This window comes from Electrona antarctica (assembly GCF_951216825.1).
Source record: "Electrona antarctica genome assembly, chromosome: 11".
NCBI lineage: Eukaryota > Metazoa > Chordata > Actinopteri > Myctophiformes > Myctophidae > Electrona > Electrona antarctica.
The window spans coordinates 2,107,522-2,127,313 of record NC_136792.1 but is presented as its reverse complement, the minus strand read 5'-3'; the positions used below and the strand labels follow the sequence as shown (position 1 = coordinate 2,127,313).

The window sequence follows — 19,792 nt, the reverse complement described above, 5'->3', positions numbered from 1 at the left end:
TCCACACAATGCTTGCAAGAGGTTTAAATATGTTTATATTTGTATTGACACTGAGGTCTGCAGGGCTGGCACTCCTCTAGATTGGAGGGTGCCAAGTATTGTGGAGGAGGAGGGGTGTTTGTTCCTTTTATGTTGTAAATGTGTGACATTAAATTAAATGTGTGAAATGTAGTTGAATGTATATTCCTCTAAAATATTGTAATGTGAAAGATTACTTGTAGGCTTTAGTTAGCTAGCTGTGTGGTGAGTTAATTATCACTTAACTGATTAGAGGATGGTTTGCCCCACCTGTTTAAGAGCAGGATTGCTGCAGGTGGAGACAGTTCAGTCTCACTTGAGGCTATAGGCAAGAGAGGGACAACAGGGGAGAACTGCCAGCCAGGGAAAAGCCTGTACCAGTTCCTGCTTGTCTCTTGATTGTAGTTGTTCAAGTGTTTGTTTTGTTTGATTGGAACATTGTTTTGGCCAGTAGTTATTATTTATTTTTGTTTTTGCACTGTCTAAAGACACTTTTGGCGGTCAATAAAATGCCTGAAACGTGTTTGTGGACCTGTCTACTCCTTGGAGCCTCCGACCATCGGCTGGCATTATCACATATTAAAAGCTTATGGTGTCTCTCTCAACCTGCTCCACAGGTACACAGGTTGATGACCCCATGCAGACCCTCAAGCTCAGCTCTATTCTCCTATATGACATGCTCTGAATGCTGGACCCTAGAGAGCCTGCCCTAAATCCCTGGCCACTGCACTAAACCAGACTAGAATGCTAAACATCCAAGGCTGAGTGAGAAGATGGCAGACAGGAGAATGAGGCTGGTGGGTACGTGCCATTGATACTGGGAGGAAAGTACTGGCCAGCTATAGCCAGGTGTATGGAGGATGGAGATGACTGGAGACGCCACTCGAGGCCTCATCATGAACTATCCGGACGGAGGCTCTATCTGATGACTGATGAAGTCAAGGAGAAGACGGCTCAAGGTAGGAATTGTGCTTTTTTTTGCTGCTGCTGCTTGTGGTGTATGTTGTGTAGTGTGATTCTAGCTGGTGTAGTATTGTTGTGTGGTTCAAGCTGGTGTAGTATTGCTGTGTGGTTCAAGCTGGTGTAGTATTGCTGTGTGGTTCAAGCTGGTGTAGTATTGCTGTGTAGTGTGGTTCAAGCTGGTGTAGTATTGCTGTGTGTAGTGTGGTTCAAGCTGGTGTAGTATTGCTGTGTGTTTCAAGCTGGTGTAGTATTGCTGTGTGTAGTGTGGTTCTAGCTGGTGTAGTATTGCTGTGTGGTTCAAGCTGCTGTAGTATTGCTGTGTGGTTCAAGCTGCTGTAGTATTGCTGTGTGGTTCAAGCTGCTGTAGTATTGCTGTGTGGTTCAAGCTGCTGTAGTATTGCTGTGTGTGATTCAAGCTGGTGTAGTATTGCTGTGTGGTTCAAGCTGCTGTAGTATTGCTGTGTGTAGTGTGGTTCAAGCTGGTGTAGTATTGCTGTGTAGTGTGGTTCAAGCTGGTGTAGTATTGCTGTGTGGTTCAAGCTGGTGTAGTATTGCTGTGTGGTTCAAGCTGGTGTAGTATTGCTGTGTGTAGTGTGGTTCAAGCTGGTGTAGTATTGCTGTGTGTAGTGTGGTTCTAGCTGGTGTAGTATTGCTGTGTGTAGTGTGGTTCAAGCTGGTGTAGTATTGTTGTGTGGTTCAAGCTGGTGTAGTATTGTTGTGTGTAGTGTGGTTCAAGCTGGTGTAGTATTGCTGTGTGGTTCAAGCTGGTGTAGTATTGCTGTGTGTAGTGTGGTTCAAGCTGGTGTAGTATTGTTGTGTAATTTCTTTTTGATAGAACTCCTTCAGATTCTGGCCAAATCGGTAGTATCTCTGAGGCTACAGTAATGTGATCAAGATCAAGGATCTGTCTGGTATTTGGCTTTCAAAGTTGGACCATTTTGAACAAAATGCCTGATGACATGAACGCAGATTGCAATTTGAGGGACAATTTGCACACACATTCATGTTAGGCCTTTTCACATTGGCCTATTATAGTGCCACCAGGAGGCCACAATAACCTACCTGGCCTGATGGAGACCTGCAGTTTTTCTATTATTATTTTATTATTTATCTCTCTCTCTCTCTCTCTCTCTCTCTCTCTCTACAACAGTGAATATCAACTGCTTTGCAGTATAATTGTGACTTGTCAATTGATCCTTGATTATAGCTTTGTTCCCTTGCCCCCCTGATTGATTTGGAACTGCACGCATGCTGCCGCTGAACAGTCCAATCTGGGTGAAATTCACATTGGAAAATGAATATAACGGCGCGGTGAGCCCGGCCCGGACAGGACAGATGATTTTTATGGTTCACAGACATGCCGGTCTGACAGACAGACAGCAGTCACCAGGGCTAATTAGCCCTATAAAAAAATAGAAGTCCACATTATTGCATCAGCGCGTGCAATTCGCGTCATTTTAATATGACGACATCAAGAAATAAACCTGCACTTAGGCTGACAAAGAGGATCTGACGAGGAGGCTACCCACCGTATATGGTTCAGAACAAATCCATTCTCCACATGGCATTCAGACAGATGACAGTGAGATGATATTAATCTATTCCCCGCATGAATCAATGCAGCTGATAAAAAAGTATCGGATATCTATTTTACCTCTGCAGGCGAGTGTGCAATTGTTTTTATAACCCTGCAGTGCATTCATCAGTAAGGGCTTTATCATTGCCGAGTTGTAATATAGCATTTGGTCGTGTGGTGAACAGTAGCCTACAAATTAACTTCTTTCTCATTATGTGAAAGTAACTGTAACATCAGTTAACTTATTAACGTTCTGACATTTAACAAGGAGTGAAGCAATGCGTGCCAAGTTGGCAAGTTTCGTTTATAATTATATACATAACTCGCGCTGTTTGCTTGAAAATCTGTCCGTGCAGAGACCCGCCTGTCAAAATTAACTGCTCTACAAGCTCATCGCGGCTGTTGTATATAATTTAAAGCCCGGTGCAGGCTATGATGACGTATTTCGATATTTCCTGTTGCCTTATATGGTGTGGGATGGGCGTTCTAACCAGGCGACACCAGGCGAATCGCTTGGGAAAAATGCGGAAAGGCTACACTCTGCGATCCGCACAAATTAAGTGATTACACCAGCTTCCCTGAATAAGACGGGAGCAAATCGCAGCGTGATCGGACAGAGAAATACGATGATATTTAGTATCTGTATACGCTTCCGTTACGCACTGGCGTATTTCTCCTTTGTGAATGAGGACCACAGGGTGTAAATATGGACCGTATACTCCCAGGGTGTAAATATGGACCGTATACTCCCAGGGTGTAAATATGGACCGTATACTCACAGGGTGTAAATATGGACCGTATACTCACAGGGTGTAAATATGGACCGTATACTCACAGGGTGTAAATATGGACCGTATACTCACAGGGTGTAAATATGGACCGTATACTCACAGGGTGTAAATATGGACCGTATACTCACTGGGTGTAAATATGGACCGTATACTCACAGGGTGTAAATATGGACCGTATACTCACAGGGTGTAAATATGGACCGTATACTCACAGGGTGTAAATATGGACCGTATACTCACAGGGTGTAAATATGGACCGTATACTTACAGGGTGTAAATATGGACCGTATACTCCCAGGGTGTAAATATGGACCGTATACTCACAGGGTGTAAATATGGACCGTATACTCACAGGGTGTAAATATGGACCGTATACTCCCAGGGTGTAAATATGGACCGTATACTCCCAGGGTGTAAATATGGACCGTATACTCACAGGGTGTAAATATGGACCGTATACTCACAGGGTGTAAATATGGACCGTATACTCACAGGGTGTAAATATGGACCGTATACTCCCAGGGTGTAAATATGGACCGTATAAGGGTTCTTCTGCTGGAACCTGCTAACGGTAATCAGTGTGCTGATGACTGTGTGTTTGTCTGGGGGAGGAATGTGCTAATGAAAAGTGCCCGGTACCTAATGCATTTTCTAATGGAGCCGATACCCCTGATGATGCAGCAAACAATGGCCCTTATAATTATCTTGTGAGCTTAGTTACGGTAAGTAGCACATTGTTAGGAGCTTGGCTTGGGTAGTCGGTGTTTGTGTGTGGAGGGAGTTAGGAGGACACACACTCAGCATACAGTAGCTAATAACACTGGGAGCTGGTTTTTGGCAGCAAAATTTGATTTTAGTTTTAGTCATAGTCTTTTGAATAGTTTTCACTTAGTTTTAGTCACATTTTAGTCACCTGGAATGTTTTAGTGTTAGTCTAGTTTTAGTCGACTAAATGTCATGCGATTTTAGTCGACTAAATCTAGTTGATTTAGTCGACTAAAATGTATTTTCAGCATGCAACCAAGTGTAAAATGACTTATACTGGATCTCTTGTCCACTAGTCCCTTCCTAACATTTTAGTCTAGTTTTTATTTGTTGACGAAATTGTTACGAAATTGTCGATATACAGTATTTAGTCTTAGTTTTAGTCACCATAGCTTAGTTTCTATTTAGTTGGTAGCTCCCTGACTTGGATTTGAGGTAAAAATGCTTTCTTCTGTCTTCTGGGTTTGGGTTAAATGTGTCTTTCTCCTTATACGTCTTCTGGGTTTGGGTTAAATGTGTTCTCCTTATACTTCAGGATAAGTTTCAACAGTCTATTGTATTTGAAGCTGCCTATACGTGTTTTTCCTTCTTTTTGACAGTCTTGTTTTAAAAGCTTAATTATGATGTATGCCGTTCAGAGAGTCATTAAGTTATGCCTTCAATCCTGTACTTATATTCTTCCCCATGGAACCTGTTGTCAGTTGTGAGCTTGTAGATCAGCAAGTGTAAAATCAGTCATTACGACGGCATCAAGCCCCGCCAAAACACATTTTAGTCGACTAAATCAACTGTAGATATAGTGGACTAAAATCTTATGACATTTAGTCGACTAAAACTAAACTAACACTAAAACATTCCAGGTGACTAAAAATGTGACTAAAACTAAATAAACTATTCAAGAGACTATGACTAAAACTAAAATCAAAATTTGCTGCCAAAAACACTGCCTGTGTTCCCTTGTTGCTAAATGGACTCTAAAGGCCAACTGCTCATATCAAAAGCCAATAGCTGTTTCCAAGAAACCGCTACACCTCCATATTTACTTGTGTGGTTCATTGATTTTTCGGCTGTGAGAGAGAAAGATGTGTTCGACAGACGAGAGAGCCTGACACGGATCACGATCAGGCCTTTCATCCTTCGGAGGAGAGAGCGTGACACGGCTCACCATCAGGCCTTTCATCCTTCAGAGGAGAGAGCGTGACACGGCTCACCATCAGGCCTTTCATCCCACGGAGGAGAGAGCGTGACACGGCTCACCATCAGGCCTTCATCCCACGGAGGAGAGAGCGTGACACGGCTCACCATCAGGCCTTCATCCCACGGAGGAGAGAGCGTGACACGGCTCACCATCAGGCCTTTCATCCTTCGGAGGAGAGAGCGTGACACGGCTCACCATCAGGCCTTTCATCCTTCGGAGGAGAGAGCCTGACACGGCTCACCATCAGGCCTTTCATCCCACGGAGGAGAGAGCGTGACACGGCTCACCATCAGGCCTTTCATCCTTCGGAGGAGAGAGCGTGACACGGCTCACCATCAGGCCTTTCATCCTTCAGAGGAGAGAGCCTGACACGGATCACCATCAGGCCTTTCATCCTTCAGAGGAGAGAGCGTGACACGGCTCACCATCAGGCCTTTCATCCTTCGGAGGAGAGAGCGTGACACGGCTCACCATCAGGCCTTTCATCCCACAGACGAGAGAGCCCTTCCACACAGGTTAAAATCTCCCTGGGAGCTCTCCTGCTAAATGACGCGATTCACGGTCACGGCCTGCCTCGGATGACAGTCGACTTCTAAACGACACATTAAATGCGGCGGTGTGGCAGCTGCAGCACGCTGAGAATTCTGCTGCAGCAACATGGGTACTTTGTTGTGTGCAACCAACACGCAGCGCTGTGTAGATGAGAACTACAGTAGAATTGGACAGGGAGGGGGGGGTCACGGTGGCTCAGTGGGTAGTTCTGTCGCCTCACAGCTAGAAGGTCCTGTATTCGAGTCCCGCTGTGGGCGCTGGTGGCGTGTTCCCTCCTCCATCAGTGCCCATACCCGAGGTGGGGTTGGCAAAAGGACCTTTCTGTGTGGTCATGTTCTCCCTGTGTCCCCCTAGGGTAGGTACCCTCAAATGTTCTCCCCGTGTCCCCTAGGGTAGGTACCCTCACATGTTCTCCCCGTGTCCCCCTAGGGTAGGTACCCTCACATGTTCTCCCCGTGTCCCCCTAGGGTAGGTACCCTCACATGTTCTCCCCGTGTCCCCCTAGGGTAGGTACCCTCACATGTTCTCCCCGTGTCCCCCTAGGGTAGGTACCCTCACATGTTCTCCCCGTGTCCCCCTAGGGTAGGTACCCTCACATGTTCTCCCCGTGTCCCCTAGGCCCTAGGGGACACGGGGAGAACATGTGAGGGTACCTACCCTAGGGCCTAGGGTAGGTACCCTCACATGTTCTCCCCGTGTCCCCCTAGGGTAGGTACCCTCACATGTTCTCCCCATGTCCCCTAAGGTAGGTACCCTCACATGTTCTCCCCGTGTCCCCCTAGGGTAGGTACCCTCACATGTTCTCCCCGTGCCCCCCTAGGGTAGGTACCCTCACATGTTCTCCCCGTGTCCCCCTAGTGTAGGTACCCTCACATGTTCTCCCCGTGTCCCCTATGGTAGGCACCCTCATATGTTCTCCCCGTGTCCCCCTAGTGTAGGTACCCTCACATGTTCTCCCTGTGTCCCCTAGGGTATAGTACCCTCACATGTTCTCCCCGTGTCCCCCTAGGGTAGGTACCCTCACATGTTCTCCCCGTGTCCCCCTAGGGTAGGTACCCTCACATGTTCTCCCCGTGTCCCCCTAGGGTAGGTACCCTCACATGTTCTCCCCGTGTCCCCCTAGGGTAGGTACCCTCACATGTTCTCCCCGTGTCCCCCCTAGGGTAGGTACCCTCACATGGAATAACGTGTTCCTTCCACGCACTACATCCGGCCGGGGAAACTCTCCCCTGTCAGGTGAAAAAAGAAGCAGCTTGGACTCCTCATGCCTAGAAGGAAGCATGAGATTACATTAGATAATTGACACTGGGTGAAAAAATGGGTTACAAAACTGTGGGATAAAAAAAACATTGACCAAAGAATTGGTCGGTGGGACCCAGAGGTGGGACTGGAGCAAAGTTTAACTCGATGCCCAAAATTATCCACTCACTGCCCGCTTTCTTTTTTCTTATTTCCTTACCTTTTAAGTATAGCCACAGAATATTTATCTCCACTACGATCGTTCAACTGACCTTTGATAATTACAGAGACTTTCGCTGTGCTTTAGCTTTCAGTTCCTATTTGGTCTGAGCGGTGCTGCTTTGGTATTTCACAGTAAATTGTTTTTTGAAGACCAGTTTAATCAATTAGGTCTCTCTACTTCTATTTTCTGTCAAAGTAGATGCTTGCATCCGTGATCAGTTAACAAGACTATTACCCCCCACTCTGTCTTTGCTTTGTCCTTAAGCAAGACACTGAACTTCTAACTGATATTTAGGACGGCCGTTGAGCCGATTATACTCTATGGCTCCGAGACATGCACACTTTCAAAGAAAGGCACTTACACCCGCCTTCTAATGAGAGCGCAAAATCTGTCTTGGAAGAGCCACCCATCGACTAATCTAATATACGCCAACTTTCCCCGTGTTTCTTCACTAGTCCGATCCAGAAGAACACAGTTTGCCAGCCACTGCTACAGAGCTGACAATGAGGTTATATCTTCCCTTCTTCTCTGGAATCCTGCCTCAAAGCAGACCAGAGGTAGAAAACTGTCGTTCCCTGAGGTCATCGCTATAGGGACACATGCATCAGTAAGCAGGAACTGAGGATGGCAATGAAGGACCGGGAAGTCTGGCGTGGCATTGTGAAATCCACTATCTCGACCGCGGTCGAAAAATGATGATGATGATGATGATGCTCTCGATGGGCATCTTCACCAGAGAGCTTGTGAGGGACCATGATGATGATGATGCTCCTGATGGGCATCTTCACCAGAGAGCTCGTGAGGGACCATGATGATGATGATGATGCTCCCGATGGGCATCTTCACCAGAGAGCTCGTGAGGGACCATGATGATGCTCTCGATGGGCATCTTCACCAGAGAGCTTGTGAGGGACCATGATGATGATGATGCTCCCGATGGGCATCTTCACCAGAGAGCTTGTGAGGGACCATGATGATGATGATGCTCTCGATGGGCATCTTCACCAGAGAGCTTGTGAGGGACCATGATGATGATGATGCTCTCGATGGGCATCTTCACCAGAGAGCTTGTGAGGGACCATGATGATGATGATGCTCTCGATGGGCATCTTCACCAGAGAGCTCGTGAGGGACCATGATGATGATGATGCTCTCGATGGGCATCTTCACCAGAGAGCTCGTGAGGGACCATGATGATGATGATGCTCTCGATGGGCATCTTCACCAGAGAGCTTGTGAGGGACCATGATGATGATGATGCTCTCGATGGGCATCTTCACCAGAGAGCTTGTGAGGGACCATGATGATGATGATGCTCTCGATGGGCATCTTCACCAGAGAGCTTGTGAGGGACCATGATGATGATGATGCTCTCGATGGGCATCTTCACCAGAGAGCTCGTGAGGGACCATGATGATGATGATGCTCTCGATGGGCATCTTCACCAGAGAGCTCGTGAGGGACCATGATGATGATGATGCTCCTGATGGGCATCTTCACCAGAGAGCTTGTGAGGGACCATGATGATGATGATGCTCCCGATGGGCATCTTCACCAGAGAGCTTGTGAGGGACCATGATGATGCTCTCGATGGGCATCTTCACCAGAGAGCTTGTGAGGGACCATGATGATGCTCTCGATGGGCATCTTCACCAGAGAGCTTGTGAGGGACCATGATGATGATGATGCTCTCGATGGGCATCTTCACCAGAGAGCTCGTGAGGGACCATGATGATGCTCTCGATGGGCATCTTCACCAGAGAGCTTGTGAGGGACCATGATGATGATGATGCTCTCGATGGGCATCTTCACCAGAGAGCTTGTGAGGGACCATGATGATGATGATGCTCCCGATGGGCATCTTCACCAGAGAGCTCGTGAGGGACCATGATGATGATGATGCTCCCGATGGGCAGCTTCACCAGAGAGCTCGTGAGGGACCATGATGATGCTCTCGATGGGCATCTTCACCAGAGAGCTTGTGAGGGACCATGATGATGATGATGCTCCCGATGGGCATCTTCACCAGAGAGCTCGTGAGGGACCATGATGATGCTCTCGATGGGCATCTTGACCAGAGAGCTTGTGAGGGACCATGATGATGCTCCCGATGGGCATCTTCACCAGAGAGCTCGTGAGGGACCATGATGATGATGATGATGCTCCTGATGGGCATCTTCACCAGAGAGCTTGTGAGGGACCGAGCAGTCAATGCATCAGGAAACACTGGTTTTCAAACTCAATGTTTGTTTATATTTCAAAAAGCAACAAATAACAAAAGATTCAACAAAACAAGTTATAGGGCGGTATGAGGGAGACTTACAGTATAATAGGTGGATCAAACCAATAAATACATGTAAAAATAGCAGATCTACAGTACCAGATCTACAGTACCAGATCTACAGTACCAGATCTACAGTACCAGTTCTACAGTACCAGATCACGGCGTGTCACGTTCTGGCAAACGTGTACATATCTGCTATATATTTGAAACATTTCTTTTTATAATTTAGACTTTTTCCAAGTCTTCTCTTCTATAGGGGTCCCTCCCTGGCACAACGCATGTCCAGATGATAATGTGCGTCAGGTTTTATTTCATAGCCTGTGATGTCTTGTTAAAGCAGACCGGGGTGTTTGCAGAGGAATCAATTTATTGTTCCTTCCAAGGTGTGAGATAAGGGAGTTATATAAATGTCTTTCATACGCGTGATTCACACATTCTTAGATGTGTGTGCGTGTGTGTGTGCGCGTGTGTGTGTGTGTGCGCGCGTGCGCGAGAAGGAGGGGGTGGTTCTCAGATGTTACAGAGATAATGGAGATGGTATAGTAGCCTGTATGCCCCCCAGCATATAAACAAATGCCACCTACGTTCTCACCCCTCATAACCCCCTCTCTCTCTCTCTCTCTCTCTCTCTCTCTCTCTCTCTCTCTCTCTCTCTCTCTCTCTCTCTCTCTCTCTCTCTCTCTCTCTCTCTCTCTCTCTCTCTCTCTCTCTCTCTCTCTCTCTCTCTCTCTCTCTCTCTCTCTCTCTCTCTCTCTCTCTCTCTCTCTCTCTCTCTCTCTCAATTCAAAGGAGCTTAATTTGCATGAGAAAACATACGTTTCTCTCTCTCTCTCTCTCTCTCTCTCCCCAAGGAAAATCAATTGACATACATTGAAAGTATAAACAACAACACCACCAGGATGCCAGGAAATTATCTAAATGACATTTTTAGCCTTTGCATGAGCCTGCAAGGTCGTCGAGGCCAGAGCCTTAGATATAGACAGAGTTACGCAAACTGCGTTCACTTCATGGGGCTTCAGTCCAATGGTGGCTCTCCTACATAGACTTCTATTGAGCATGAGGACAACCAACTGGGACAAGTCCTGGACCGGAAGTAGGCAGAAATGCATTGGACCCAGGCAACAGCCCAGCTTTAATGATCTTAAATCCCTTTATTTTAGATTGTTTTGAAGTAATGGTACAACATAAACATTACAGAGACTTTAGTTGTTACTGTATAATACTTTAAAACAGTTGTCATGTTGCACACATGCTTAAAATAGCTCTTATTTGCGCCACCCTCGTTGAAAACAATGTATTTCCAACTTGGGTATCTCAGTCGGTGCATCACTTGTTGTTTTATAGTTATGGGGGACCTATAGTGTCCAGGTATCTCAGTCGGTGCATCACTTGTTGTTTTATAGTTATGGGGGACCTTAGTGTTCAGGTATCTCAGTCGGTGCATCACTTGTTGTTTTATAGTTATGGGGGACCTTAGTGTTCAGGTATCTCAGTCGGTGCATCACTTGTTGTTTTATAGTTATGGGGGACCTTAGTGTTCAGGTATCTCAGTCGGTTCATCACTTGTTGTTTTATAGTTATGGGGGACCTTAGTGTTCAGGTATCTCAGTCGGTTCATCACTTGTTGTTTTATAGTTATGGGGGACCTTAGTGTTCAGGTATCTCAGTCGGTGCATCACTGGTGGTTTTATAGTTATGGGGGACCTTAGTGTTCAGGTATCTCAGTCGGTTCATCACTTGTCGTTTTATAGTTATGGGGGACCTTAGTGTTCAGGTATCTCAGTCGGTGCATCACTTGTTGTTTTATAGTTATGGGGGACCTTAGTGTTCAGGTATCTCAGTCGGTGCATCACTTGTTGTTTTATAGTTATGGGGGACCTTAGTGTTCAGGTATCTCAGTCGGTGCATCACTTGTTGTTTTATAGTTATGGGGGACCTTAGTGTTCAGGTATCTCAGTCGGTGCATCACTTGTTGTTTTATAGTTATGGGGGACCTTAGTGTTCAGGTATCTCAGTCAGTTCATCACTTGTCGTTTTATAGTTATGGGGGACCTTAGTGTTCAGGTATCTCACTTGTTGTTTTATAGTTATGGGGGACCTTAGTGTTCAGGTATCTCACTTGTTGTTTTATAGTTATGGGGGACCTTAGTGTTCAGGTATCTCAGTCCGTGCATCACTTGTTGTTTTATAGTTATGGGGGACCTTAGTGTTCAGGTATCTCACTTGTTGTTTTATAGTTATGGGGGACCTTAGTGTCCAGGTATCTCATTTGGTGCATCACTTGTTGTTTTATAGTTATGGGGGACCTTAGTGTTCAGGAATCTCAGTCGGTGCATCACTTGTTGTTTTATAGTTAATGGGAGACCTTAGTGTTCAGGTATCTCACTTGTTGTTTTATAGTTATGGGGGACCTTAGTGTTCAGGTATCTCAGTCGGTGCATCACTTGTTGTTTTATAGTTATGGGGGACCTTAGTGTTCAGGAATCTCAGTCGGTTCATCACTTGTTGTTTTATAGTTATGGGGGACCTTAGTGTTCAGGTATCTCAGTCGGTTCATCACTTGTTGTTTTATAGTTATGGGGGACCTTAGTGTTCAGGTATCTCACTTGTTGTTTTATAGTTATGGGGGACCTTAGTGTTCAGGTATCTCACTTGTTGTTTTATAGTTATGGGGGACCTTAGTGTTCAGGTATCTCAGTCGGTGCATCACTTGTTGTTTTATAGTTATGGGGGACCTTAGTGTTCAGGTATCTCAGTCGGTTCATCACTTGTCGTTTTATAGTTATGGGGGACCTTAGTGTTCAGGTATCTCACTTGTTGTCTTATAGTTATGGGGGACCTTAGTGTCCAGGTATCTCACTTGTTGTTTTATAGTTATGGGGGACCTTAGTGTCCAGGTATCTCAGTCGGTACATCACTTGTTGTTTTATAGTTATGGGGGACCTTAGTGTTCAGGTATCTCAGTCGGTGCATCACTTGTTGTTTTATAGTTATGGGGGACCTTAGTGTTCAGGTATCTCAGTCGGTTCATCACTTGTGGTTTTCATCGCGAGGTTCTGATTGCTATACCTCCAGGCAGTGTTCATTTTGTTGAGTAAGTAAAATAAAAACGAAATGAAAGCTCTAAGACAGACAAATACTATGACTAAATATATGGACAATTTCCTCAACAAACAACCAGCACACTGCAATAGAAGATAGGCACAACAAGGCCTGACTGAAGTGAAGCCCCGGCAAAAGCAAAGTAAGCAAAGTTCTGTGTTTACCCAGGGTAAGTGGACTAAGCTCGAGATGCTTGTTTACAGCCACACCCTGCTCATAGAACATTTCATGGTAGGGGTTCAATGCCTTGCTCAAGGGCACTTCAGCGGTGGTAATTTCAACGTGCCGGTCCGGGGATTCGAACTGGCGACCTTCCGGTATCAAGACCGCTCCGCAAACCGTTCGGCCACCGCTGGCCATGTATGAGTCGTTGTTGTGGGATGTTGTCAGTGGTGGAGTACTCAATAGTTTTACTTAAGTAAAAGTACCAATACTGCAATTTAGAACTACTTCGTTACAAGTAAAAGTACAGAATTGAAACTGTACTTGAGTAAAAGTATCGGCATCAAAATGTACTTAAAGTACTAAAAGTTAAAGTACTCATTGTGCAGAATGTGCCATTTCACAAGTTCAAAATGTGTACAAAATCTATTGAAAATAGCCGATCTACAAGCTCACAATGCGTCGCAATTGTGAGCTTGTAGATCGGCTATTTTCAAATGGCCGAAATGTATAGGGTTGAAGTGGTTAATGTATGTTTTCTAATCAAAATTTAAATCTCCAAAGTAACTAGTAACTAAAGTTTTCAAATAATTGTAGTGGAATAAAAGTACAAATGTTGGCTCTGATATGTAGTGGAGTAGAAGTAAAAGTACTGGAAATTGGAAATACTCAAGTAAAGTACAAATACCTCAAAATTGTACTTAAGTACATTACTTAAGTAAAAGTTACTTCCACCTGCACTGGTCAGGTGTGCATAGTGCATCTCCTATTTTCGGTGTGCAACACCAGCAGCCATAATATGATGAAGTATAAACCAAGTGGTCCCTCCCAGCTTTAAGACGGGTGTGTTTCCTGGTTGCATCCAGCAGGTGGCGCCCACTGACCAGACATTGGCAAGCCTGCATGCAAGCAGGCTGAGGTGGATGCTGTGCACACACTGCACATGCAGCAGGACATAATATGACACACTGTCTAGTAGTACAGCTAAAACGGGGAACCGTGGTTCTCAAACCTTTTCTTTTACTTTACTTTTTACTTTATTTGTTTATTTGGACAGGACTTAATGCATAATAATGGACGTAAATACACCGGATATAGCACAGTTGCTAATTTTCAGACAGGCAAACAGTCTAATACTTTTTCATAACATTACATAGGGAACACAGCATAACAAAATAAAATACACCTAAAATAATCATGAATGGCTGCAGCTTTGGTTTTCAAGCAACCATTTTTTCAGATTGTATTTAAAAGAGGGAAATGTAGCACAATCCCTTATAGTGACTATAAGGGATTGGCCTTCCGCTGCGTATAAGGCTTATACGCAGAGGAAGGCCATTCCATGCTACACAACCCTGTACTGAGAGGAAGACCATTCCATGCTACACAACCCTGTACTGAGAGGAAGACCATTCCATGCTACACAACCCTGTACTGAGAGGAAGGCCATTCCATGCTACACAACCCTGTACTGAGAGGAAGGCCATTCCATGCTACACAACCCTGTACTGAGAGGAAGACCATTCCATGCTACACAACCCTGTACTGAGAGGACATTTTGGCCGAATGTTGTTTGCCGGTGCGGCACTTTGCAGTCTCCTCATGCCAAGGACCCCCAAATCGACATGTATTAGCCCATTTTAAAAGCTATATGCCAGGCCCCCCGCATTGAGACAGCTATTAGCCCATTTTAAAAGCTATATGCCAGGCCCCCCGCATTGAGAGAAAGCTATATGCCAGGCCCCCCGCATTGAGAGAAAGCTATATGCCAGGCCCCCCGCATTGAGAGAAAGCTATATGCCAGGCCCCCCGCATTGAGAGAAAGCTATATGCCAGGCCCCCCGCATTGAGAGAAAGCTATATGCCAGGCCCCCCGCATTGAGAGAAAGCTATATGCCAGGCCCCCCGCATTGAGAGAAAGCTATATGCCAGGCCCCCCGCATTGAGACATGTATTAGCCCATTTTAAAAGCTATATGCCAGGCCCCCCACATTGAGAGAAAGCTATATGCCAGGCCCCCCGCATTGAGAGAAAGCTATATGCCAGGCCCCCCGCATTGAGAGAAAGCTATATGCCAGGCCCCCCGCATTGAGAGAAAGCTATATGCCAGGCCCCCCGCATTGAGAGAAAGCTATATGCCAGGCCCCCCGCATTGAGAGAAAGCTATATGCCAGGCCCCCCGCATTGAGACATGTATTAGCCCATTTTAAAAGCTATATGCCAGGCCCCCCGCATTGAGACAGCTATTAGCCCATTTTAAAAGCTATATGCCAGGCCCCCCGCATTGAGAGAAAGCTATATGCCAGGCCCCCCGCATTGAGAGAAAGCTATATGCCAGGCCCCCCGCATTGAGAGAAAGCTATATGCCAGGCCCCCCGCATTGAGAGAAAGCTATATGCCAGGCCCCCCGCATTGAGAGAAAGCTATATGCCAGGCCCCCCGCATTGAGAGAAAGCTATATGCCAGGCCCCCCGCATTGAGAGAAAGCTATATGCCAGGCCCCCCGCATTGAGAGAAAGCTATATGCCAGGCCCCCCGCATTGAGACAGCTATTAGCCCATTTTAAAAGCTATATGCCAGGCCCCCCACATTGAGACAGCTATTAGCCCATTTTAAAAGCTATATGCCAGGCCCCCCGCATTGAGAGAAAGCTATATGCCAGGCCCCCCGCATTGAGAGAAAGCTATATGCCAGGCCCCCCGCATTGAGAGAAAGCTATATGCCAGGCCCCCCGCATTGAGAGAAAGCTATATGCCAGGCCCCCCGCATTGAGAGAAAGCTATATGCCAGGCCCCCCGCATTGAGAAAGCTATATGCCAGGCCCCCCGCATTGAGAAAGCTATATGCCAGGCCCCCCGCATTGAGAAAGCTATATGCCAGGCCCCCCGCATTGAGAGAAAGCTATATGCCAGGCCCCCCGCATTGAGAGAAAGCTATATGCCAGGCCCCCCGCATTGAGAGAAAGCTATATGCCAGGCCCCCCGCATTGAGAGAAAGCTATATGCCAGGCCCCCCGCATTGAGACATGTATTAGCCCATTTTAAAAGCTATATGCCAGGCCCCCCACATTGAGACAGCTATTAGCCCATTTTAAAAGCTATATGCCAGGCCCCCCACATTGAGAGAAAGCTATATGCCAGGCCCCCCACATTGAGACAGCTATTAGCCCATTTTAAAAGCTATATGCCAGGCCCCCCACATTGAGACAGCTATTAGCCCATTTTAAAAGCTATATGCCAGGCCCCCCGCATTGAGAGAAAGCTATATGCCAGGCCCCCCGCATTGAGAGAAAGCTATATGCCAGGCCCCCCGCATTGAGAGAAAGCTATATGCCAGGCCCCCCGCATTGAGAGAAAGCTATATGCCAGGCCCCCCGCATTGAGAGAAAGCTATATGCCAGGCCCCCCGCATTGAGAGAAAGCTATATGCCAGGCCCCCCGCATTGAGAGAAAGCTATGCCAGGCCCCCCGCATTGAGAGAAAGCTATATGCCAGGCCCCCCGCATTGAGAAAGCTATATGCCAGGCCCCCCGCATTGAGAAAGCTATATGCCAGGCCCCCCGCATTGAGAAAGCTATATGCCAGGCCCCCCGCATTGAGAGAAAGCTATATGCCAGGCCCCCCGCATTGAGAGAAAGCTATGCCAGGCCCCCCGCATTGAGAGAAAGCTATATGCCAGGCCCCCCGCATTGAGAGAAAGCTATATGCCAGGCCCCCCGCATTGAGACATGTATTAGCCCATTTTAAAAGCTATATGCCAGGCCCCCCGCATTGAGACATGTATTAGCCCATTTTAAAAGCTATATGCCAGGCCCCCCGCATTGAGAGAAAGCTATATGCCAGGCCCCCCGCATTGAGAGAAAGCTATATGCCAGGCCCCCCGCATTGAGAAAGCTATATGCCAGGCCCCCCGCATTGAGAAAGCTATATGCCAGGCCCCCCGCATTGAGAAAGCTATATGCCAGGCCCCCCGCATTGAGAGAAAGCTATATGCCAGGCCCCCCGCATTGAGAGAAAGCTATATGCCAGGCCCCCCGCATTGAGAGAAAGCTATATGCCAGGCCCCCCGCATTGAGAGAAAGCTATATGCCAGGCCCCCCGCATTGAGAGAAAGCTATATGCCAGGCCCCCCGCATTGAGAGAAAGCTATATGCCAGGCCCCCCGCATTGAGAGAAAGCTATATGCCAGGCCCCCCGCATTGAGACATGTATTAGCCCATTTTAAAAGCTATATGCCAGGCCCCCCACATTGAGAGAAAGCTATATGCCAGGCCCCCCGCATTGAGAGAAAGCTATATGCCAGGCCCCCCGCATTGAGAGAAAGCTATATGCCAGGCCCCCCGCATTGAGAGAAAGCTATATGCCAGGCCCCCCGCATTGAGAGAAAGCTATATGCCAGGCCCCCCGCATTGAGAGAAAGCTATATGCCAGGCCCCCCGCATTGAGACATGTATTAGCCCATTTTAAAAGCTATATGCCAGGCCCCCCGCATTGAGACAGCTATTAGCCCATTTTAAAAGCTATATGCCAGGCCCCCCGCATTGAGAGAAAGCTATATGCCAGGCCCCCCGCATTGAGAGAAAGCTATATGCCAGGCCCCCCGCATTGAGAGAAAGCTATATGCCAGGCCCCCCGCATTGAGAGAAAGCTATATGCCAGGCCCCCCGCATTGAGAGAAAGCTATATGCCAGGCCCCCCGCATTGAGAGAAAGCTATATGCCAGGCCCCCCGCATTGAGAGAAAGCTATATGCCAGGCCCCCCGCATTGAGAGAAAGCTATATGCCAGGCCCCCCGCATTGAGACAGCTATTAGCCCATTTTAAAAGCTATATGCCAGGCCCCCCACATTGAGACAGCTATTAGCCCATTTTAAAAGCTATATGCCAGGCCCCCCGCATTGAGAGAAAGCTATATGCCAGGCCCCCCGCATTGAGAGAAAGCTATATGCCAGGCCCCCCGCATTGAGAGAAAGCTATATGCCAGGCCCCCCGCATTGAGAGAAAGCTATATGCCAGGCCCCCCGCATTGAGAGAAAGCTATATGCCAGGCCCCCCGCATTGAGAAAGCTATATGCCAGGCCCCCCGCATTGAGAAAGCTATATGCCAGGCCCCCCGCATTGAGAAAGCTATATGCCAGGCCCCCCGCATTGAGAGAAAGCTATATGCCAGGCCCCCCGCATTGAGAGAAAGCTATATGCCAGGCCCCCCGCATTGAGAGAAAGCTATATGCCAGGCCCCCCGCATTGAGAGAAAGCTATATGCCAGGCCCCCCGCATTGAGACATGTATTAGCCCATTTTAAAAGCTATATGCCAGGCCCCCCACATTGAGACAGCTATTAGCCCATTTTAAAAGCTATATGCCAGGCCCCCCACATTGAGAGAAAGCTATATGCCAGGCCCCCCACATTGAGACAGCTATTAGCCCATTTTAAAAGCTATATGCCAGGCCCCCCACATTGAGACAGCTATTAGCCCATTTTAAAAGCTATATGCCAGGCCCCCCGCATTGAGAGAAAGCTATATGCCAGGCCCCCCGCATTGAGAGAAAGCTATATGCCAGGCCCCCCGCATTGAGAGAAAGCTATATGCCAGGCCCCCCGCATTGAGAGAAAGCTATATGCCAGGCCCCCCGCATTGAGAGAAAGCTATATGCCAGGCCCCCCGCATTGAGAGAAAGCTATATGCCAGGCCCCCCGCATTGAGAGAAAGCTATGCCAGGCCCCCCGCATTGAGAGAAAGCTATATGCCAGGCCCCCCGCATTGAGAAAGCTATATGCCAGGCCCCCCGCATTGAGAAAGCTATATGCCAGGCCCCCCGCATTGAGAAAGCTATATGCCAGGCCCCCCGCATTGAGAGAAAGCTATATGCCAGGCCCCCCGCATTGAGAGAAAGCTATGCCAGGCCCCCCGCATTGAGAGAAAGCTATATGCCAGGCCCCCCGCATTGAGAGAAAGCTATATGCCAGGCCCCCCGCATTGAGACATGTATTAGCCCATTTTAAAAGCTATATGCCAGGCCCCCCGCATTGAGACATGTATTAGCCCATTTTAAAAGCTATATGCCAGGCCCCCCGCATTGAGAGAAAGCTATATGCCAGGCCCCCCGCATTGAGAGAAAGCTATATGCCAGGCCCCCCGCATTGAGAAAGCTATATGCCAGGCCCCCCGCATTGAGAAAGCTATATGCCAGGCCCCCCGCATTGAGAAAGCTATATGCCAGGCCCCCCGCATTGAGAGAAAGCTATATGCCAGGCCCCCCGCATTGAGAGAAAGCTATATGCCAGGCCCCCCGCATTGAGAGAAAGCTATATGCCAGGCCCCCCGCATTGAGAGAAAGCTATATGCCAGGCCCCCCGCATTGAGAGAAAGCTATATGCCAGGCCCCCCGCATTGAGAGAAAGCTATATGCCAGGCCCCCCGCATTGAGAGAAAGCTATATGCCAGGCCCCCCGCATTGAGAGAAAGCTATATGCCAGGCCCCCCGCATTGAGACATGTATTAGCCCATTTTAAAAGCTATATGCCAGGCCCCCCGCATTGAGAGAAGATTTTTACGGCTCTATGTATCATTGATTCTCAACCATTTTAATTTCAACGACCCCCAATTTGTCATGCATTAGGCTACGGACCCCTATTTAATGGCATTTATATCTCTGGTACCGCAATTTAACCACTGTTAACGGGTCCATTTGGTTCCATTTGTAGACTCTCAGAGTTACAGACCCACAAGGGTCCATTTCGTTCCATTTGTAGACTCTCAGAGTTACAGACCCACAAGGTTCCATTTGTAGTCTCTCAGAGTTACAGACCCACAAGGGTCCATTTGGTTCCTATAACTATCATTTTGCTGGGGACCCCCTGGAACTCCCTCAAGGACCCCTGGGGGTCCCCGGACCCCACGTTGGGAACCAGTGCTGTAA

The 19,792-nt window shown here is 47.6% G+C and overlaps 1 protein-coding gene across 1 annotated transcript in view; it reads left to right on the top strand.

The window, feature by feature from the left end:
• The first annotated feature begins 876 nt into the window (after positions 1-876).
• The window catches only part of LOC306931883 (uncharacterized protein), a 64,427-nt gene continuing 45,511 nt past the window's right edge, over positions 877-19,792 (top strand). Inside the window, exon 1 of the mRNA XM_079513548.1 lies at positions 877-977. Coding sequence (XP_079369674.1) covers positions 951-977 — 27 coding nt within the window. The 5' untranslated portion in view covers positions 877-950. The remainder of the gene's footprint in view (positions 978-19,792) is intronic.